The sequence below is a fragment of the Onychostruthus taczanowskii genome, unplaced genomic scaffold (genome assembly GCF_017590055.1).
Source record: "Onychostruthus taczanowskii isolate IOZ18803 unplaced genomic scaffold, ASM1759005v1 scaffold175, whole genome shotgun sequence".
Classification (NCBI taxonomy): Eukaryota; Metazoa; Chordata; class Aves; order Passeriformes; family Passeridae; genus Onychostruthus; species Onychostruthus taczanowskii.
The window spans coordinates 321,382-344,551 of NW_024498962.1; the positions used below are offsets into that span (position 1 = coordinate 321,382).

A 23,170-nucleotide genomic window follows, 5' to 3' on the forward strand; every position below is an offset into this window, starting at 1 on the left:
CTGCTCAGCCGGAAGTGTTGCCTATATTAATTAAATGTAGTAAAACTGGAAAAAAGGGATCCAACTTAAATCAAGGCTGTTGGAATCCTTTGATCACATAAGCCATTTTCAAGATCCTGTGCATTCAGCTTTGGAATAGGCGGGGCTTGGGTTACTGTAAGCATACCTGTTGGTTAGATCAGGTGGAGTAGCTGATGATTGACAGTGGGGATCTCTGGAAACAGCATCTTTGTGTTACATCTTCAGTCAAGATGCTAGGCCCATAATCCAGTCCAAATGAACTCTATTATTTTTTTCCTTGTTATTATGCATTGGAAATTCAGAGGAAAACATCTGTGCATGCTAAAGAGGTAGTATTTAGAAAACTGTTTCTTTAAAATTTGAATATTTAAACTGCAGCAATGAATTCTAATAGCTTCATGTAAAAACAAATATTCATGAGTACAGGATTTTTATATTGGTATGCAAATATATTTAGTATGCATAGTTGAAGATATTGGTTATTTCTGTTTGCATGTTTCTAAACAACTCTTTATGAGTGGAGTTTTTTTTCTCTCTTTTTCTTTCCTTTAAATAGCTGGAAACTATACAAGCACAGCTGGATTCCCTTACGTGATGTTTCTGAAGACTTATTTCTCTATCACACTCCTGCCACCTCATTATTTTGAATTGAAGATAGATTGCCAAGCTGCGTTTCCTGAACGATTCAGTGGGTTGCTTCTTGTAAAATTATATGGCTTATCTGCTTTTCAGATCAGTACCATTAGCCAAGAGTCTTTGTCAAGGATCTGATGATTCTAATGGACTTTCTCTTCTTTGCTTAGCAGCTGTGAAAAATGTCTTCTTTACTTACAGTGGGGAAACCCCCTGCCCATGCCCCCCCCCCCCCCCGCCAAAGAATGCTACCCTGCTTCAGAAATAATTTTTTTTATTCTATTATGCATGTTACTTGATTCTGGTAGAAATTTGCATGTTAGTGAGAGACAAGGAAAAAATTCCTTCTTTGTAGACAAATGTAGAAATTATAAGAGAATACGCAGCTAATAAAATCTCTATCCTTTTTAAATAATATTCATACAATTGATAATGCTTCTTGCAGATTTGTCAAAATAAATTCAGAATTTTGAAAGTTTATTTTGGGGCTAGTCAAACTTCATTTCACTATCTTCATTCTATTTTAGTTTTGTGGGGGTTTTTTCTTTGAAATAATCAACAATGTCTCTGATTTCAGTGTTTACTCTTGGCACTGAAAATAAGCATGGTTTCTTAGCACTGCCTGCTCACTAATGAATCTCAGAAGTGTGGTGTATAACTGAGGGGAGAAATCTCAGAGTATAAAACAAAAAAATACTGAAATGATCTGACAGATTTCTGAAAGCTATATTGATCCTTCCTCGTGCTCTTTTTTCTACCAGAGTTTTTACATTGAACAGGAAAAATTGAAATTAAAGGCCGACTTAGTCATACTTTCACCCATTAGTTCCAGATGATTCATGAGCAGCAGGAGAAGGGTGAAAGTCATCTTAGTTCTTGTGTGTTGATGTTTGTTGACAGGCAACTCCTTGCTGCACAGTGTAGGCTCTGGGCTCCAGGCTTATAGAAGGCAAGAGGAAATTTTCCTGTTCAGAGATTTAAAAGTTTTTTCTTCCTGATGCTTACATCAGGGATGGTTAATACCCAACCGAACAGTTTACTTCTGTAGGTTGTTTGCTCATGACTGTAGATATAAGTATAACCAAAATGTATGTTTTGAATACCTGGTTTCTCCTGAATAGTTTAGGTCCTCCTGTGCCAGATTTCCCACTTTGTTGCCTTTTTGTGCCTTTTTGTTGCTTTGTTGTTAGGGATTGTGCTGTCAGCTCTAGAATACTGTGAGATTTGCACAAGTTGTCCAAGCTGAAAATTATTAGATTCCAATGATAACAGCCTATGTGTGAGTAAAGGGCACTGAGGAGAAAACACACACTTAGCATAGTCCTTAGCTCTTTAAGGAAGTGCCAAATGATACTCTACTGCTCTGGTACAGTACACTGTTACTGTAGAAGAAGAAGAAAGTCACCTGGAAGAAGAAATGAGTCACCATTGCCTGGCAGAATATCCTCAGCTATCCACTGTAGCTTGTGAGGCTGGCTGCTGAAATCACATCTTGTCATAAGCCCCTGGCACACGTACCATATTGTCTAGAGACGTCACCTCCTCGGTCTGGCTGTTCAACAAGAGCTTGGTAGCTGGCTCATCTCACCCTGCATGGACTGGTGCATGTCTGCAGGTGGACACAACCTCACCATTCCCTCTGCTTGCTGCAGTGCTTTGTAGTTAGTGCAGCTGAGGGAATCCCCTTCGGCATGACATGTCTTCTCTACCAGTCCTGTGGCACAGTGTGCTTTGTACAAGAACACTGCTCTTGAGCTTTTTCACCGAGTTTCCAGAGTTTATATTCTGAAAGTCAGGTCTGAAGTGAGTTCAGACCTTCCTGTGTAGATACCGGACATACTAAGGCAGTTGTGTGAGGGGTTTAAGTTATCTTAAATAACTTAACTGAATGTAGGCAGTGATTGATGAATCCTGGAGGAGGAGGTGAAGGCTGGACTAGTTTGTAGAGCAGGAGCCATTGGACAAATCAGCAGGCACATCTTAGAAAAAGAAGTCAGAGTAGGAAGAAATGGGGCACAAGAAAAATTAAGGAGAGGGTAGAGAAATGGGTATTCCCAAGGATGGAATTTGGGTGTTGGAAAATACCAGGAAGAGAGCAGAAACACTGGAAAAGATGACAAAAAGATATATACAAAGAAAAAATTAAACAGCGGAGGAGATAACCTTGTAGAAGAGTGAGAGGAAAACTGGGGAATCAGAGTAAACCAGAATTAGCTATGGAAACTAGCCAGTTGTATAACTGCATCTAGTATTTCAAATTAACCCAGAAGTGCCAACCTTGGTACAAAGTTGACCAAGATCAAAGTGTAGGATAATGAAATACAGATTTTAAATCTAGCTTCAATAGGAAATATTTTAAAATTATAAAATTATGGTGAGAGGAAGAAAATGGCTAAAGTTGCAATAATTTTGTAAAATTCATTTAATGTTTATCCTTGTTTGCAGATGGCTGAAAATATTTATGGCTTCTTTACAGTGGCTGCCTTGTATTTTTCACTAACTGTACTAAATTCTTAGTATCAAAAGCTTTATTGTAAGAAGTACAGTGGTTATCTTTAGTCAAGGACTGCTGAGAAATAAACATTTAGTTTAAAAAGACTTTTCTGTATGTAGTGGGAAGCTTTGGGGTTGTACATTGTTATGGAGCGAGGACATAACCTGTACCATCTTAGAGAAGAACACTGCCACTTAAATTTAAGTGCTGCTGACTAAGGAGAGAAAATTGGCTAACTGAGAAAGAGCAGAAGACTTTAGGGGGTTTTGTTAGGTCTTGCAGAAAAGAAGGCTTTTATCCTGGTTGCTTCCCTCTGGGTGTGAGTGGACCTGGAGAAGGGAAGATTATTCTTCTCCTGAGAGAAGTTGTCTCTGCTTGGTTTGTATAGAATCCTGGTGTCTCAGAAGTGTCAGTGAACAAGAGGAAAAACAAGCACTGGCACAGACTGCGTCATGCGTGGGTAGATCTGCCTGAAGCAGGGACTCAACCCAGTGCCTGAGGGGTGCCAGAAAGAAAAACACTTCTGGGAGGAAGGTGGCATGAGTGAAGAATGACACAGAATGACCACTCCAGGCTGGTGTAAAAGCCTAGACAGATGTGTGCATTCTGAACGCCTTCAAGCTTTGGTTATGGGTACTGGTGAAAAACAGAACAGTGAGTCTCGGGGCTATTTTGAACAGCCCCAAGTAGAATTTTGAAAATTTTTATTGCAGGAAACAAAAGGGATGCATCCCATGCTCTTTCCAGTTCAGGATCCTAGCATACTGGCCTGTAATATCTCTTGGACATGATCCAGATTTGAAATTACCAAGGCTTCACATTGTGTTGAAGGAAGATATTTGCAGAGATTTATTGAACTCTAAAACTGGAAATTGGAATGAGTAAGAATTACTAAATCTTCTTTCGGGTCTTTCAGTGCATTTAAAAAACATTTGATTACTCTTTGTTCAGACATTAAAGACTGTATTTTCTGTGACTGTACTTCTTTCAAAACTATAATGTCAAAATCTGCCTCAAATGGACTGTTGGCAAAAGAAGGAAATCTTTTGATTCAGGTGTAACAAACATCAGTAATATTTTGACGTAAAGATTTGGAGTTCTGGACCTAAGGGAAAGCCAGTTCTTAAACTGCCTCAAAACCACCAAATTACTGGTGAAGAGCAACCACTTGTACACCACTGACCAAAACCAACACTAACGGCACATTAATGCTTATTGAGTACAAATGCATTAGATTATCTTTGTCCAGTTCAGACTTGGCAATGTAATTCCTGTTTTTTAAGCAAATACAAAATGTCTGTAAATTTTTGCATTTTACTTTTGTTGAAATAAAATACATAGTTAGACAAATATAGCTTTGCTGTCTCAAATTTTGACTAACTACCAAACCTGTTTTGGCTCTTCAGAGGAGGGTTGCAAATTCTCCTTTAATTTCTGGGTTTGCTGACACATAAATTTTGAGTAATGGCCTGCAGCTTCATTTCTACAGTCTGGTTTTAAGGACTCTGAAGTCGTGTTCTTTCAAAGCGTGAAGAATTTACTGACATGCTAATTCTTACCTTGGCCCAAGGAAGAAGAATGGTTATTGTTATAAAATAGCATAAGCCCCCCTTCACACTTGTTCATATTCTCATATTCTTGATTCCAGCATCATCAGTAACATTTCATTGCTTGGCTGTATTGGCGTATATCTTCAAAGTTTATGAATTCTCTCACATTATGGTGGAATAATGACAAAGCTTAGTAATGTCTGCTGACCAGTGAATAAGTAACATAGCATCTTGTGTTATAAGCTTTTATAGCTTATTTGACCAATGAAAATGAGTGACATTTTGAGCTACTGTGTGGAAGTTCCTTTTCTGTGGAACAGATATGAATAACAGTGATTTTGAGTAGGTGTATGAGCCACAGTGCTGCTGACTGGTACACTATTGATGGTGTCTCATTAAGATAAACTAATAAGATGCTTTTATCTGCAATTGCATAAGTTGATTTCTAATTTTCATAGAAATTAATCCGTTTTGTTGGATCTTCCCTTGGCCTCCTTAATTGTTGATCAGATCAAATTATATGCTGTGATTTTAACTGAAATGAAGTGTTTAGACTGTCTCTTCATCCCCTCATTATTTTGTTTCTTAAGAGATAAAAACTACTGGTCTGTTACAAATCAGATACTGTTCATCTGTATTCAGCTATGCATGCAGGAAGCACTTATCCCTCTCTTTTAGAGGGATTAGTCTTTTTTCTATTGAGGTCAAACTATATTTCATGGTTATCCAATGTTTTCTCCTATTATTGAAATAATAGGAGGGTGTTTGGAGTCCTACACATGCTGGAAGCATAACTGTCTTGACCAGGTGTTCTAATAAGATGATCACATTTTTGGAACACTTTTAACTTCTTGTCATTGGTGTTAAACATTAATTGCCCCTTTGTGGTAATATAAAACATACATTCAAGAAAATGTGGATGCATGTAGTACCTGTCCCTGAGATGGCTGTGCAGATCCACAGCAGCCAGCACAGGCAGCTGTGGAGTACTAGTTCTGGGACTGGACACACTGGAGTGACAGATTAGTTCTTTTGGAATTCACCCTCTGGTCATTCAGGACAAGGGAAGGGAGGAGGAAGCAGCACTCCCTGGACAGCGCTAACAAGATTCCTCATATCTGCACTGTGTTGGAGGGATCATCCCACAAGAATTAATATAAAGAGCTCCTCATACAGGTGAGCTGCCTTTATTTCATTTAGTTCCCATCCATGGTTGCAGTAGTTATGGCAGCTCTTTAATAAATTGCATTTCATGAGGACACAGTGCTTTTTCTGTCATGTACTTGTCTGTTTTTCTGCTTCCAGGGTTAAGAAATGCTTCTTTGTTAACAAAAGAAAAAAATCAGTTTGATTTAAGAAATTATGCAGTTAATTATGTAGTAAGCATTTTAAATAAAGTTTGCATTCTTGTGTTTGTTTCTAATTTCAAAGTGTTTGTCATAGCCAATATCCTTGCTGGCAGCAGAGAATGAATCTCAGCGAGGTCAGTGAAGCCCAGGGACAGAAGAAAGGACCTCCTGTTCCTTGCACTCATCCATGTTGAGCCCTGGGGGGCAGCTCAGGCTTTTCCTTTTGTTTTCACCTCAGACTGCCAGTTAGCTGAGTAGTCACTACCTCTTTCCTGGATAACAGAGCATCAGGAAAAGGTCAGAGATGCTGACTGCAGTGGAAAAAAAAAACTTAAGTCAGACTAGGTGTCGTTAGCTTAGCTCTTTATTCTGGAAGGGATGAGAATATTTTCTTCATGCAAGCTGCATTTCTGCCCGGGTCTCCTCCCTCTAAGGAACTGAGGTCAGAGTAGTGCTTTACACATCAGATGAATCCCTGATACCTCTGTCAGGAGCCATGCCTTGTGATGGTAGATCTCCACCATCTTCTCATCTTGTAATTCCTAGCAAATTCTTGCTAGTTCTAGCTCATACACAGCTTGGAGAGACGCACCACAGGCCTCAAGAACAGAAAAGTATCTTTCTCTAGCTTCATCTCTGCTCCCAGGAGGATGTCTACTCCTCTCTCAGGCTCAGTGTTCAGTACAGTTCCAGATAGTGTCCTACCTGTTGAGGATTTTGTTGAGGTTTTCTCACCACCCCAAATTTGAAATTCACTTTGAGAAAGGTTCAGAAAAGAGCTGTATGAGAGGAGAAGTCAAACAAGACCAGCCTTTCAGGATATTCCCTTTCAGGGGTATTATTCAGTATTTGACCATTTCTGGAACAAACTCTGTGTTCAACTAATCAATGATAAAATTTATTCTTTGCAGCCAAACTGCCTAGTGAATAAAATCATCATTGTTTCCCCACATCATCCTTATGAATTGCAGCAAGCTAAAATATCCTTGGAATCAGATTTAGGGCAACAGAAGTGAAGTATGTCAGATAATTGTAGAAAAAATGAAGCCTATAAGTGTGAGCTGATACCTTTGGAGCTGTGCTCACTCACTGTCTGACAGGATGAATGGCAGTGATCCCACTTTCTTAGGTTATCTGATACTAGATATAATAAAAAAGCCACCCCAGTTAAAATAGATATAAAGAGCCAAAAAGGGCACAAATAAGCAGAGCAGAGTCTCCTTTAAGCAAGAGAATGCAGTATGTCACTGAGGATGCTTGAAGTGAGAAGTTTTCTCAGGTCTTGCTTGGGGCAGCACAGACTGTGTGTAATCCTCATTGCAGTACCCAGTAAGTGTGCTGGAGTGCTTTTATGTCCTCCTGCAAATGAGCTGCATCTCCCCATATCCTGTCAAATGTCACCCCTGCATCTACCCACTAAAATCTGTTTGACAGCCTACTGATTGATTCCTTTGGGTCTGTAGTCATAAGAAGGACTGTCTGGGTGCTCTTCTGTATGTCAGGACAGAAGATACAAGGTCCTGAATTACCTCAAGCACTGGTGGGCAGTACTGCTCTTAACTGCTTCTGCAAACGGCACCCAAATAGGAATGCAAAGTATCTCAAGTAATTTTAGTGTCATTCTGACTGAATGAGCTGTGTTTGCTAGGGTTGATAAACAAGGTTTTGGGTCTGTGTCTCTCTCAGCACTGAAGTTGGTAAGTTTTAAGATCCATCTTCTGTCTGAGAACAGAGAAGTTTTAAATTAATATTTAGTTGAAATACTTAGTATGAAAGAGAAGCCAAAGGTGGAGCTTATTCTGCTGCCTGGAGCAAAGTTCATGCTTTAGCTAGTATGTTAGGTGAATAAAATCTACCCTTGAGTTCCTTGCATATGGGCCTGGATATGAATGTGTAAAATTATCTGAGCAAGAGGTTGTATCCCTGTGGTATAATGATTTCAGCATGTTGGAAGAAAGGAAATCTCCTATTAATCAACCTTATTCCAGTGTGCAAGGTCACAAAGCATGAACTTGGTACCTTATTCTGTGTTTCATAGCCCTGCCTAAATCAAACCCAGGCTGCAGACATGACTGTACTTTTTACTTGCCAGAGTAGCCCTGTTGTCATAACTATCTTTAGTCAAGTGATTTTGGTGGTTTCAAATCAGACAGAGCATTCAGCTGCCACATTAGCCTACTTCTGCATCCAAGGTATTAGTCCTTGAAAATTCAGCCCTTCAGAGTTCCATCAGCCTCCAAATAAAGCAACCATATCTCTTGTATAAAAAGATACAAGGGATCTTATCACTTGTATGAAGATCTACTCTACCTCTTGACTATCAATATATGTGTGTGTGTGTATATATATATATATATATATATGTATATATATAAGCTCATATATCTTTACAGAAGAATTCTGATGACTTGGTGACCAGTCAAAGATGCTATAGATTTCTTTGCATAATCTTTTCTCCTTATTTCTCCCTTTCTGCTTATATTTCTCCTGTATTTAAAAGCTGATTTTTTTACCCAGTTTGGGAATACAGTGCAGCAGTAATCCCCTGGTATATGGACAGAAGGATGAGGAAGAACAGGAAAAAACTACTGTGCCAGCTTGTAAGAGACTTTGTCTTCTAGGAAGAGCCTGCTTGAAGGAAAAAAAAAAAAAAAAAAAAAAAAAAAGGATTTGATTTCCATAGATTTAGATTAGCTTGTTATAAATTGAATGGTTGTCCATGCCTCTCCCCAGGTACAAGTTAGCTGAAATCCTGCTGTTATGCATCATGCTAACAGCACATTATCTGAAAAATGCAGATACCTATCTGTAGTCTCTAGTTTTTAATCCATCAGATTTCATTAACTTGATCTCTGAGGACAGTTATAAGCCCCAGTAATAAAAGTTATGCATCTCATGAAATCATGAACTGGAATTCTGGTTCTCCTTTGGATTTTGTGAAAACCTTCCTCGAAACTCACCAGTTTCTTTTTTGGCCTCTTTGCTGATGGATTCTATCTTTTACTGATTTTACCTTAGCTCACTCAGTTAACTGGTTTTGCTCACAACTTTCCCTACACTCTTTAAGCTGAAATTAATGTTTTGCCATGTTCTTTCCCGATTTGCTACATATGTACTCTGTCGACTTTTCAAAAGAAGGATCAGGAGGTGCCATTTTTCTGTCAACAGTCCTCTGCTGGTGTGCACTTTTGAAGGACTTAATACAAATCTTAAAAGTCAGTAAAAAATCATTCACAAATAGGTTATACTGTGTAAAATTGCACTATTCATCACAGTGACACTCAAGGTCACTACTGGTGTTGCAGGGAAGTGTTGAAATAAACCAGATAAACAACTGAGAAGATCAGAAAACAGTAAAATACAGAAAAAGGAAAGGAAAGGAAAGGAAAGGAAAGGAAAGGAAAGGAAAGGAAAGGAAAGGAAAGGAAAGGAAAGGAAAGGAAAGGAAAGGAAAGGAAAGGACATCACTGGATATTTGGACACATGGGGCACATATCTAATCCACCTTTATTAGATAATCAGTCCTGCTACAAAACTAATGTTTCCCTTGCTTCTTTAAGTGATTGTATAAACTTTTACTCTATGGAAGTTTTGCTGCATTAGCAAGAAGATCTTTCTGCTGTCTGTAAGTACAGTCTGTTTATCTGAGTACACAGTGGTTTTCAGTCACTTCATTGAGAAGTAAATGGGTCTGAGAATGTCTGAGACAATGTGGAATAGCCTTATAGATTCATTTTTATAAGGAATTGTGGGAGCATTATGTTCAAAAGTACAGGAGGTGGAAAACATTGATGCTTCAAAAATACCAATAGTCGAAACATATTTTTATAATCAGAAGAAAAAAGGCAGTATGAAACATAGCATGGCAAAAATCACTCAGAGTCTTGTCTAGAAGTCTGGTGAGATTTATGATATATGGTACTGGCCCATGCATTTTTGCAATGCTGAAAAAGCAAACACAAGGTAATGGAAAACAATTATGAGTCATTCCTTACTTCAGAGGTGATTAATGTGACACAGTCAAGTTAAATCCTCCGAAGAGATATCAGCTATGTGTTCCACTGATGGGTTTTGTAAGCATGGGTTTGATACTCTTCCACAGGAGATTTTAATTTCCTGCTAAAGGATATGTTCATGATCAAAACCAAGGTATACATAAATACTAGCTGCTCAGCTTGTAAGACTGATGGTTTTCTTATCAGCAAATGGTAAGAACACAGAGCATCTTTAGTTTTATGACACAAACAACTCTGAAGTAAAGCATGTGGAAGTGGATTGAAATATTCTAATGGACTAGGCTGCAAAGGATCTAATAGCATCCCATCAGACCACCATATTCCTGGTCTTTGTGTACTTGCATTTAAAATCTGAAAATATTTGCTGCTCTGAGAAAGAAAGGGTGGCACTCAGAAATTTAAGAAACAAAAAGGATGAGCCCAAAAAATACAAAGGTCCTTGGAAGTGCTGCCAAATAAAAATATGTAAAGCCCACATCCACACAACTGGATTGTCACTTTGTCACTGTGTTTACAAGCATTATTGAGCCCTGATCTGGCTCCCTGTGCATATTTGCAAACCTGCTGGTGTGACTGCAGAGGGCACAAAGTTGCATTTAGTCCCTCAGTAGTTTCCCTTGATGCATGTCACTTAAGGTGTTAATCCGAGAGCTCAAGACAGTCTTTCATTCAATTTGTCTCCAATTTCTAATGGGAAACATGTCCTAGGGATGCTTTGCCACCACCCCCAGCACTTCAGTCTCCTAAAATGCCTCCATTCAGACCTTTGATTCCACTTTTTTGTTTGCTAAGTTAGCCCAGCTCTTCTATTGCCTTTCTCAGTTTCAGCAAATCCTTAGTCGGAGCAGCATCTTCTCTGGATGGGAGCTGAGTACAGAGGTTCCCTCCAGTGTAACTGAGTCTAGTTTTGTGGCTAGGCTGGGTGGAAGCATTTTGCAGAAGGTATTTCAAATTTTGACTCTCACTTGTCAACTCTCAACTCATATCCCATTTCCATGCTTAGAGAGGCAGAAGATACAAAACTCATTTTTGATGTATTGAGTGCAGTTGTATTCTGAGGTCACAAAATTAGGTATTGTCCTACCACTCAAAGCTCCTACCACTCAAAGCTTGAAGTGAATGTGTTCCTTGGGATATGAGTGCCACCCAGGCAAAGTCTGTTCACTCCTTGTTTCCCTCCATTTCCTTAATATCAGAAACAGGTGAGCTCAGGACTGTGTACATCCACATACACAGATGTGTCTTGGTTCACCATGCTGCTGCACAGGGATACATCTGTATTGAATTAACCATTAGCAGAAGTATTTAGCACTTTTATGGTCAGTTTGTTCCTAGGAAAATACTGGAAAAGCTCAGTGATCTCAGTGTTTACCTGACACTTAACAACAGCTTTTTGGACACAGTCATTTTGGTATTTGGAGATGGATGAACTCATTTATAATAAATTTTTAGGGGCACTTCAGCACCTTGTTCCCACCCCATCAGCTCTGACTTTATCATTCTTTGCATCTTTGCCCCCTCCACTTTTCACGGTTCATTTTTTTTTCCCCCAGACTTCACCCATAGCTACCTATATCCAGATTCACCATATAGATATGTGTAGTGGTTGCTTGGGTTTCATAGGGTCAGTGCTGCTCCACTCTGTGCGGCAAATGAGCTGTTGGTGGCACTTCAGGAGCAGGTTTTAAGCCCTGGAAAGGGGAGAGCTGAGCAAGCAGGTGGGGCTCAGCTCCTTCTGGCATCATTCTGCCATGCGGACTGTGGTACTGTGACTCCTGCTTAAACCCGTGCTAAAAGCCTGTGTTTATTCTGTAGGTAAATTCCTCTTCCAAGTCACCATTTCTCAGATTGCTCTCTGACACCTACTTGTTGTTCTTCCCCAAGGAGAGCTTCTGATACTAAAATTCTCTCAGTCAAGGCACATAATTTAGTACATTCTTTACATCAGTCCTGAATTTATTTTTCTCTTTTTATCAGATGACTCACTTACAGAGATAAGGGATTCTTATTTTCTATCAGAATTATTTTCCAGGAACACATAGTGTGACAGATCTCTGAGGATTAAATTCCTAAGTAGTCTTCCAAGTTTTCCTGGTTTCCCAGTTCTCTGTTGTAGATAAGGATCAACATGCAAATCAGATTGTTTTTCCCAGGTCCATGTTAATCTCAGCTCTTGGGCACTGATTTCTTGCTTTGTGGGGAAAGTGTGAAGTGGGTATGTCCTCCTTTATTCACCCAGCTATTTCTCTTATCTGGTGTTTTTAGCATCCAGACAGTATAACTGGAGTTTTTTCCTATCCTCATTTCTCTTTGTTGTGTTTTTTGTTTTGTTCTGTGGTGTGGGTTCGTGTTTCTATGTGTGGCTTATTTTTTCTTCCCTGTTTGTTTCTTTGGGGCTTTTTTACCAGCTTTTGGTGTTGCTATTTATGCAAACTTTATTCTTAACTTTGATCTGATTGTTAGGAAGTTTGCCCTATTTTTGCAGGATTCCAAGCATCACATGTGAGCCTGTACTTATTCCTCTAGTACTGCTCTGTTACACTGACTTCTTCCATAGAAGAAGAATTGCTTTAAATGTGCTGCCCACTAAAGATAAAGATAACTCTTAATTCACCTTTTTCCCGAGAGACATCTTCAGGCTGTGAAAACTTCTACAGAGATATAAAGTGATAGAGAGTTTCTCATAAGAGAGGCCAAAGGCTACTTGAACTAAAGCAAAGGACGTGGCAATTCAGTCCCAAACATTTTTGCCTCTTCTTGCAAAGACCTGAAATGAAGTCAAAGGAAACTGAATCTTGAATTTATAGACACATTTACTCACAACTTGCAGACAGAACTACAGAATATGGCCTTACTGGTGAAGCTTGAAGATAGCCAAAAGCATCCCTCTGATGTGTTGCCCCAGAGGGATAGCTTTTTTGATTCAGTAGTGTCTGAAAGTACTTTGGTGCTTCTGTCTTTTTCTGAAGGACAGATAGTTTCTTGTGCTCACCTAAATTGTTTTTTATATCTTTTCAAATTGATATGAATTCATAACCTTAGTCCTTGGGGTCTGTTGTTGATTTGGAGTTGGGACCAGGGTCAGAGGTTGGAGGATAGAGAAATTTTATTGGAGTGGAGTTCATTTCACCACAAAGTGCTATCAAATTATTTATCAAGTGTCACATATATGAACTGAAAAGAACTGTAGTGTTCCAGGGATCTGGCAATATCTAAGAGGGTGACAGAAAGGTAATAGACTGGACAGGGAGCTAAACTATTACATAATCCTGTCTACTGCCTCTTTTAAGATGCATTACATTAGCTTAAATAGAGGGGGTACTTGCTCACGTCCCCTGTTGGGTCTAGCAAGTTAAATGGTCAGCAGGGGCAGGAGACAGATAAAAAATTATTTGCTTCTTTGAATTCCACCAACTTTCATCTGTGGAGTTATCTTAACCCATTATAAAAACCTTAAAAAGTCAGTATGTGAAGTGGTGTCTAGTAATTTAAGTAAAAAAGAAGAAGAGGATCTATTCTCTGACAGTAATAAAATTCACATATCATGCAGCTTTTATTCTTTGATCCATAAAAGCCAGGTGTTCAAAGTGTCTGCCTCATTAGCTAAAATGGAGCCTAAATTGAAAGGGAAACAAAGTGTTTGTGTGTTTTGGTACATCTTTTAATATAGATAATCTATTCAAGGGAAATCGACCAGGCTGGCTGGCTTTTGGAGAGTGGATGTCTGAAAGGAATAGCACTCACTTCCCAAGACTTCTGTTTTATAATCATACCCCTCTTTGAATACTAAAGATGTAGCTAATAGTGATAGTAAAAATAAATAATTTTGTAAGAGTTGTTACAATATGAATAATAAGATTATGGCCCTTAAATTCAGTTGAGATCCAGATTTGTTATGTAGAGTCTATTTTTAATAGTGTTTGTTATGTCTTTTGAATCCAGTTTTGTCCTCCTTAAGGAACCTGAGATGCTGTCACATAGGATTTCTTGGGGAAGGGATATCCAATGTCAGTTCCACAGCAAATGAAAACAAAAAACAGGAACAAAGCAGTGGTATGCAGAGATACCTGGGCTAGGTGGGATGCTGAAGTAGCTGCAGAAGATCAGCTCACTACACAGGATAATATATTTTGCTTCTCAGCAGAGTTGTGTAGACAGAAGCAGGTGAAAGTAGCTCTCAATAGGCCTGCAATGAGCCATGAGGATGTTTCTCATTATTGCAATGTAATAAGAACCCTTTTCTGAAATTATTTCCTCTGCTGTGTTGATGTAGGGTTCACTTAGTCTTGGCAGTCTGGAAGATGTTGAAACAAGATTATTTTAGCTAAAATAATGGTTTAAGATCACAAATTTTTGGAGACCAGTGGTGACAAATGATTCATTTAAAACTTTGAAAGAATCGTTTGTATTCTTCCCTCTCCCCTCTAGTGGCCTCATCTTCTAGTACTTTGTAAGTAATTTTAAAATAATTTCCATTTTGTTTTCTTATATAGCTGGTCACTCATGCAAGATTGAGGATTCTGTGTGGAGCAGTTTTTATTTGCACTTGATTTTATCTGACTTGTATCTGACATTTTATACTTTCAGTAACTTTTAGAATAGGATTGCTTGTACAATGACAGGAGTAAGGCAGTCCAGATTCTGAAAGGGGCCTGTGGGTACTACTCTCCTGTGAACTGAAATAATTCTGGTTTGCACTGAGACTGCTTACTTATTTGTCAAGCTTCCAGAAGGGAAGTGGCAGAAGCAAATGCTCTGACTGCTAAACTTCAGCTGGGTGCTATTCATCAAGATCATGTCATACTAAGAACTGCCTCAGAGCTCACTGTTAAGGTGACTCCTATACCCATTATTTCCAAAACTAGCACTGTCATCATTTCTGTCTGGACCATACACATGGCAAACAATAACTAAGGTGTGTGCCAGCTGTCAGAAGACTTTTAAGTATATCTCTAAAATGTACTTAAAAAAGAAAACCTTCAGATGTTTCAGACTTCCACTGGCTGTGTTTATATATCTGCATGCCAGATTCTCACCACTCTAGACAGCGACTTAGAAATCACCTATCTGAAGCCTATAAGGCAAAAGAGAAATCTCCTGCAGAAGTGACGGAAGTCCTCACCAGGCTTTATTTCCAGGTGTCTTGGCTGATGGAGTGTGTTCTTCCTCAGCGGGAATCTGAAAGGCAGTTACCTGTTTTACAGACCAGTATAAGTCTGCAATGTTCAGCAGATGTGGTTTCTGGAAGTAAAGACTCCTTGCTGTGATATCTGGTTAGTCACTGTACATTTAACCAGCAATCTGTAGGGTGCTTGCACAACTATTTATGCTTATCTTTAATGGGAGGAATAACAACTCTATTTATTCTCACTCTTATCTGTAACTTCTGTGTAAACACAATATGTAGAAAGAAGCTAAGTTAGGAATGCAGGTGAAAAAGTTCAGGAGTTCTTCCAAATGGCTTTTTTTCCCCTCTCAATCTATTTTTTTTTTGAAAACTCTTTTTTTTTCCCTGGAGAGGGGCTGATGTGCATTGTCAGTAAAATTGCACCTCTCAGCATTGAACAGGAACATGGAGGAGGCTCGTCTGTCATGTCCCCCAAACATCACAGTGAGAAGATGATGTACTCTTGCCTTGGTCATCAAAGGGAAGGGATGCTTTTCATGCTGTGTAACTCATGGGCAGCTGACAAGGTTAAAAACAAGATTTCAAATCTGACATGTTAGATTACAGATTTGATGCTCACTTTTAACTTTTAATCCAGAGTTTTCAGGGAACTTTCTTCAGTAACTTTGCTGTGAAAATCCTTCAGACTCATTACACAGTCTGGCAGCTTGAGTGAGATACTGTCACTTGAGGTCATGAGTACATTAGGCAGAGCAATGTAGGACTATATATATATACATATTTTGGTCTATATTTACTCTGTTGGAATGTTTGCTTTCTGTTCTATAAGCATTCTTTTGATCAGCCTCAGCTGCATTTTCTTGTGAAAATATAAAGATCAGAAAGCTGACTCGTACTCGGATTCTTTGTTGGAATGAGATTACCCAGGTTATTTCAGAATTTCCAGAAATTAGACAGATTCCATTTGTTTCTTCTCAGAACAGATGGTGGAGTAGAATTAGAATCACTGAAGTGATAGTGGGAGAGAAGTTAAAGTTACAGTGGGGGAAAAAAAGGGAGTTTAAGTGAAACTTTTCACACTTTCCTTTTTTTTGCTGTTTCCCAGCTTTTCTTTTTTATTTGAAGTGTTTAATAGATCCAGCTTTCAGATTTGGCTCCATTGTTCAGAGAACTATAAAATCAGATGGATACAATCTAGAATATTCTGTACTTTTACTAGATACTAAATGGACACTCATAAAGTGCTAGACTTTCACCTCATGAATTGAGTTCAGATCTATTTTAGTGGGCTGTTTCCTTCTTCATTCCCTAAAGTGACAGAGCTAAAATCAGGATTAATTCTCCCACTCTTTAAAAGGAGATGGATGTATGAATTTAGCATGGAGTCTGAAGAAGGCACATCAAAGCCACCACCACTACCAAAACTGAAGCCCTGGATGAGAACTCAGTCTATTTCTAGGTCAACCCTTTAAATTATTTCTGTGGAGATATTTTTTATTTATGCTTCTGTGTTTTCTGCAGTTGTAGGATCACAGACCAGGCTAACTCAAGGAAATAGCTGGCACAGGGCAGTGACAGAGATGGAGGGCTGCACTCTGGATACCGGCAGAAGAGGCAAAACTGAACCCTAAGCTGCTCTCTATTGGGTTTGATTTCTTTTTATCAGTGGCTCTTGTACATGGCACAGATGATCCTGAGAGAATACATGAATCAGTGTGCCTTGAGTCTCTGTGCCTGCAGCTCTCTCACTGACACAACAAAATCCCAGAAATGCCTTGCTGCAGATGAGATGAATGAGAGATTTCCCCACGCCCCACACCGTAAGGCAGTAAATGCAGTGAGGGTTTTTTTTATTGGTTTCTATCATGTTTGTTGTATTGAATGGCTCCACTCAATGTTCCATGCACAGAGCTGCAGAGGGCTGAGAGCTCGTGTGCCCTGTGCTGGGGGCTACAAGCTCCTGCCTTCCACAGGCTTCCCTCAAACAGGTTGTGGGTGGGCTCTGCAGGCTGACCAGACATTCACTGCATGTTTAATGTTTACTTCCTTTTTTGCTCATGTCTCAGTCTGCTCTCTCTGCTATTATGTGCCTAAACTCCTATTATATGGGGTAAGAGGTCTACACATGGTTAAAAAAAAAAAAATAATCTATAAGCTTTCAGGGACAGATTCAGCAAAGCACTTACAGAAAGTGCCTAAATGGAGAGATGTGAATAGCCCTACAGACTTCAGTGGGATTATGGATGTAATTAAAATTATACCTGTGATAAAATGCCTGGCTGCACTGAAGTCTAATAAGGGGTTTCTCAGAGTTTCACCCATCCTGCAACCCAAAACCCTGGGTGGTTTCCAGGGGCTCACCTGCAGCCCCAGTGTGGTGCAAATGCTAACAGCCATGCTGTGCCATTGGCCTCCCCAGCAGCCAAATTTCATTTCAGAAACCACAGATCTAGGCTGGGAAACAGGCAGAGGTGAGAGCACGGCTTTGCACATGTCTCTCCTCTTTTTCTGTTGAACGAGCAGCACTGCCAGAGTTGCTGGCTCTGTGACCTGTGATGTGCTGGCAGATGCAGCCTCAGGGCTTCAGATCCTGAGTTGCCCATGCCCGTTCCTTGCCAGTCTTCCCAGTGATTTTATGGCAGGGAAGAAAAGTGAGCTAGATTGATTAACTTTTAGGCAGCATTCACTTCAGGAAACATGGTTGTGGTCAGTTTTATCTCAGTGCCATCTAGTACATGAAATAGCATAAAGAAAGAAGGACAAAAATGTGGATCATAAGAGGAAAATGTAGTAACACAAAAAAGAGCAGAATTCAGAGAAGGACTATAATAGTAGTAGAGGAACATAAAGATAAAGGTGTCATAGTTCATCATTGTGAAGATAAAAGGTGAAGTTAGTTTAACCCACTGCATATATCTCACATGGTTTTCCACCTCTCAGATGCTTCGAATTGCTTTTCAACCTCTTTTCAAGCACTTCTAATGATAAAACATCAATTACAAGGCTGTTGTCACATTGCCTTTATATTTAATCTTTCTGACTGCATTATTGAAATATTTTAGCATACCACTGTCACTTAAAATACCCATGGTGCATTAAACTGTAGGTGTTTGTGGGTTACTGTAAATATCTCTGCACATATAGGCATAAATAGCTCTCTTTTTATTCCCTAATTCAGAAACCACTGCCTCCTCCTCCCCCTGTCTCTGGTCTCTCTGATTCCACATAACCTCATTAGTTACTAACCTTTAAATGCTCCCCCCACCCCTCCAGGTCCAGGCCACTCTCCACTAAAAAAGACAGAGCATACAATTTCAAGCTTTTTGCAAGAAATGGAGTTATACCCTCAACTCCCCTAGGCTTCCTTTCCACTTAAGAAAAAAACCAGCCTGAAGACACTGGTGTCACCAGGGATCTTGCTGTGAGCAGTGGTGGCGTCTTAGGTGCCTGTGGTTGGACTGTCAATGGCAATCCCAGATGGTCATGTGGGAGACCTAGGGCTTGGCTTTTCCACGGAACAGCTCGGTACTTCTGAGTATCCTGTCTGCTGCTCTGTTCAGAGCCGTGAGTCATCTCTAGGGAGACTGATCTGAGACCCCCAATTCACAGGCATTTCCTCAACAGCTAAGGTGAGGACTTAGTCTTACTTTATACTTTTTAAATCAATATTTCATTAAGCAATGCTTTTATGGCATTTCAGTATTCATCTACAGTAATTAATATAAGCCTTTTATCTGTGTAAATCAAAACACTTTGTGAAAGCTGAAGTGCATGAAAACTCTGTATTAAAGATGAAGAAATATGAATCATGCAGAGGGATTATGTACTTTGCCCAATTGCCCAGCCAATTAACGGATTAATTCTTAATCCAGTTCCATATCCATGGGGCCATGCTGCCAGATTTTATCTCCTAAATGTAAAATATTCTACATCTGAAAAAAACTAATCAACTTAATGTCACAGTCACTTTGCAGTTCAAGTATTTCTCTATTTTTAATGAACTTAATGAAAAAAAAAGTGTTTGATTAGGGTGTTTTTCTGAAATGTCTGTATTTCAACCTAGTGTAAGATTTTCAGTTAATGACATGTTTAACACTCAACTGTTTGGCAACATGTTTCATTTTCCTTATTTTAATGTTTCACTCTTATTTTCTGCACATGCAACTGGAAGGGAAGTCTGTGTCACAGAGAAACCTTTTTTCTAGGGTGTTTCATCACCAAAACTTGGGTGAAGAATATAAGTTAAAGAAGTGTTTACACAAACTTGATGTTCCCTGTTTCCCTGGTTTCCCTGTGCTCTTTTTTTTTTTTTTTTCCAAGAGGCTACCAGCTTTCCACTTCATAACAGGAAAACAACTAAACCAGAGGGACTTCACCTACACAAATGCATTTTGTGAGGTAATTATTCGACTGGCATTACAGAGCTTAAAACCTCTCAGACTTCATGGTCTCTGAAGACTGAATTCATTATACCTTAAACAAGGCAAGATTCTCCTTTGGGAATTTTCTGTCTGTCTGCTTTTCTTATATATATAGTTTATCTGCTTAGGAATGAGGCAAGAGGAATAGATCAGCTCAAATTTTTTGATACATTTGCCCTTTTTTTCTCCAAAAAAAAACAAAAAGAAAAAAGTTGTTTGTTATTAGAAACATAACCTACTTCTCTTTATGTAGGCAGGCACATGCTTCTCTCCTCAGCTGAGACACAAGGCCCTATTCTTAGCTTCGCTTTCATTTACATTGTCCCTTGAGGCAAGATGCACAGGATGTAACAGCTCTGCAGTTAGGTCTGGTTTAAACTAAGCAAAATTAGAACCCTCTCTAACATTACAGGCAATTTAAGGGTATGTGAAAGATGTTAGAAACCTGTTATAGAAACCCTGTCCAAGGATATGTAACCCTGACAAGCAAGAAAGGAACATTAAAAATATTTGGAAATATTTGAATGCAGTCAGATGGGTGCAGAACCAGCCTGCTGTTTCCTCCTCATGGCAGCTGAGAACCAGGAAATGTCTGCAATAAAGGGTCAGCTCCCCAGTGGATGAAGCTTATTCAGTTTCACTGATGTTGATTTGCACAAATTGACAAACTAGGCAGATCGGAGAAATTGACAGACTCAGAGCATTCACCTGTGATGAATGCACTCAACCTTCTCAACCAAACTAGCAGCAGTCTGGTGCAAACTCCAAAGAAGGTAAAGGCCTGGGCCATAGGCAAGGCACAATCTCCCCCGGGAAGCCACAAAGGGGCAGAGTGACCCAGGGAGCACTGATGCACATGGACTTGGAACACCAAGTGTGCTGTTAGTGCAAGGAGAGCAGGCGGTTTTGCCAAGACCCATCTGTGTGGGTACGAGGAATCTCATGCTTACCTTTCTCGCTGTATGCTCTTGAACTTTGAGCCAACTGCTTTATCCCATAAATATGACAGCCTAATTGAGCCCTCCCTGCTAGGCAGTGTGGCTGCATAAGTGTGATCTCCACTGGAGCTGGAATGCCTCTCAAAGTTTGAGATTCTTTACCTGAGATCAAGACATCCTTCCTTACCCAAGGCAGAGAGATACCTTTGTAGCAACAAATCCTCTGTAAGTGACTGATAGCATGCTAAATTAATACTAATGAAATCATTAATTGATTCCTTTGCAAACAAATTGATTCGTTTGATTCAAACAATTGTCCAAGTCTGAGACTAAGATTGGCCCTAGGTGCAGCTAGGCTTCATCATGAGTTTACAAAGCAAGGGGGTTCACTCTGAGCCTCATGACTCAAGGGGAGAACCTCTCCTGATGGATATTTGGTCTCTGTCACTCTAAATGGATTCTGTCTTATTTGCCTTTGTATGTTTCATGCATGTGGTAGGTAATAGAGTGAACCTTGCCATTGAATTTGTTAATGCACATTTTATAAAGATGTATTAAATCTATTTTTGCCAATATCTTTGATTTCTTGAGTGACCTTAAAGTATGCATTTGTGACATCACTACTTGTTGTTTCTCCACTGTTGCTTCAGCACTACCCATTACTCCTTTCTTTAAGATCTGCACCTTACCTATCCCTCCTGTCTGTACCTGGAGGAAAGGAAAGCAGACTAAAAACTGTCCTTGGAATATAGCCTTCATTATCCCAAATTAGTTCACAAATATTATGGAGTATTTGGTAAAAGAGTCAATCTTCCCAGTAAAAATTCAACCCACAAGGTGCTGAGCAGAAGAAACAGTATGGAGACACTTCTTATTCAAATTCTGAAAAGTAGGTGTCAGCTTGGCTGGTAATGGCTTTGTAGTCCATCCCACAATATCCAAACCAGGAGTCTAATTCCACAGAAGCTTAGCTAGTTAATGGTCATGCTCTTGGGAGGTAATGTCCAGGGTGCTTTGACCTGGGATATGTGCAGGAGACATGTCACCCTGCTGGTGGTGAGGCCAGGCTGCACTGTGGAGGTGCCATGTGCTCCCCCTAACACCAGGGTGGACATCCATTGGCTTTGGAAGCTGCGTATGTCTTCCTAGCCCAAAATGGGTAGAAAGATTCCTCTCCATCCTCATGAAGTTCTTGCAGCTTCCCTTGAAGCCCCTGAGCAGAGGACCAGCTCCTCCAGGTGCCTTGAGGGGGCCTCGCCCCATTTTGAGGGGAAGACAAGAAGTTAGAGGAAATTATTTATTTCTCTTTCTCCCTCACCACCTCTCCAAGTATGCTGGGGAGGGCATGGATAGACTGACATCACTCCCCTCACGCACAGATTCTGCAGAGTTTGGAACAAGGCTGAGAGCAGTCTCCATGACTTGAGATACTGACACTGGTGCCAGCAGCAGCTATTCTGGTTCCTAGTTTAGGGATTTGGAAATAATTTCTCCCAGGTGAGGAATCTGGGGGAAAAAAAATTTAGGCCTTCAAATGACAGGCATTTGCATTTTGAATGTTGGGTGTGTAAAGAGTTAGAAGGGACTTGATCTGTGACCGTGTATATCTGAGGGCTGATTAAGCCAGTTACTGCAGGGGCATGTGTCTCCATGAGGAAAGACTCTGGCTTCAAATCAGTATCCCTGGTTGTTACTGAGAGTGAAGATAAAGCATTAATTTCATCACCACAACACGGTTTTCAGCAATTAGACCCATTGGCATGTCTTGCAGCTGGTGCTGTAGCAAAACTGCCAGAGTTCTGGACATTTCTCTCCTATGGGTAACAATGATTGATAAAGCTGTAACTTCATAATTGACCAAATGGAGATTTATATGCTTACTGGTCTTTGTTCACCATGTTTCCTTGCACAGCACAAAATTGTCACCTGTTCTCTGCTTGCTCATTCCCTTGTTATACCTGAAGATCTGTCAATGCCATAGGAATAACCCTGCACTAAAAAAGAAGCCAACAGAACCAGTTCAATTTCTGCTGCCAGGGCATATGCACAGAGCCTGGAGCATCTACTTGGGCCAAGTCAGTGACATGACATGGCTGCATGATGACAAAGGCATCGTCAGACCTTCTTTCTCCCCGACTTCATTCCTTCACCTCTTACTGCAAACCCTTCTGCTGTGGTGTTTTGTATTCATTAAGTAGCTCTCCCCTTCTATGTTAGCTCAGTGCCAAGACTGCTGAATGGTGTTGGAGGAACCATTCCACTAGAAATTCATTATTTGGGATATTCTCTGACAGAGCAGATTAAGTAAAAGACCCTTTGGTAGCATAGGTGCAGAGTCAAAGTTCAGGATGCCAGGTGAGCTGGTATTGATGTACCTCACAGCTTTTTTTGTAGGTTGGTGGTTCCAGGGTCTGTTTTGGTTGCTAAAAATAGCTGTGCTGCTGCAGAAATGCAGTCTTCAGAAAGCAATTTTACAAAGCATTTGAGTAATTTTTTCAGGGCTCTGCCCTGAAAAATAACCCAGGAAAAAGTGTAATATAGGGGTCTGTATTTATTGTTTTTCATAACTGGCTGGGATCCATACATGAAACCCTGTCTTCTGCATCATTCTGCACTGTCC

General features: G+C 39.9%; 1 protein-coding gene across 2 annotated transcripts in view; it reads left to right on the forward strand.

Annotated features, from left to right (window-relative positions):
- Nucleotides 1–23,170, forward strand: part of COMMD10 (COMM domain containing 10) — a 139,071-nt gene that overhangs the window by 105,653 nt on the left and 10,248 nt on the right. The window contains exon 7 of one of the 2 annotated variants that reach the window (XM_041400222.1): nt 578–4,494. The exons of the other annotated variant lie outside the window; for it this stretch is intronic. Within the exon in view, the coding sequence (XP_041256156.1) occupies nt 578–616 (39 nt within the window). The 3' untranslated portion in view covers nt 617–4,494. Of the gene's footprint in view, nt 1–577; nt 4,495–23,170 lie in introns of those variants that run through there. 2 annotated transcript variants of the gene reach the window in all.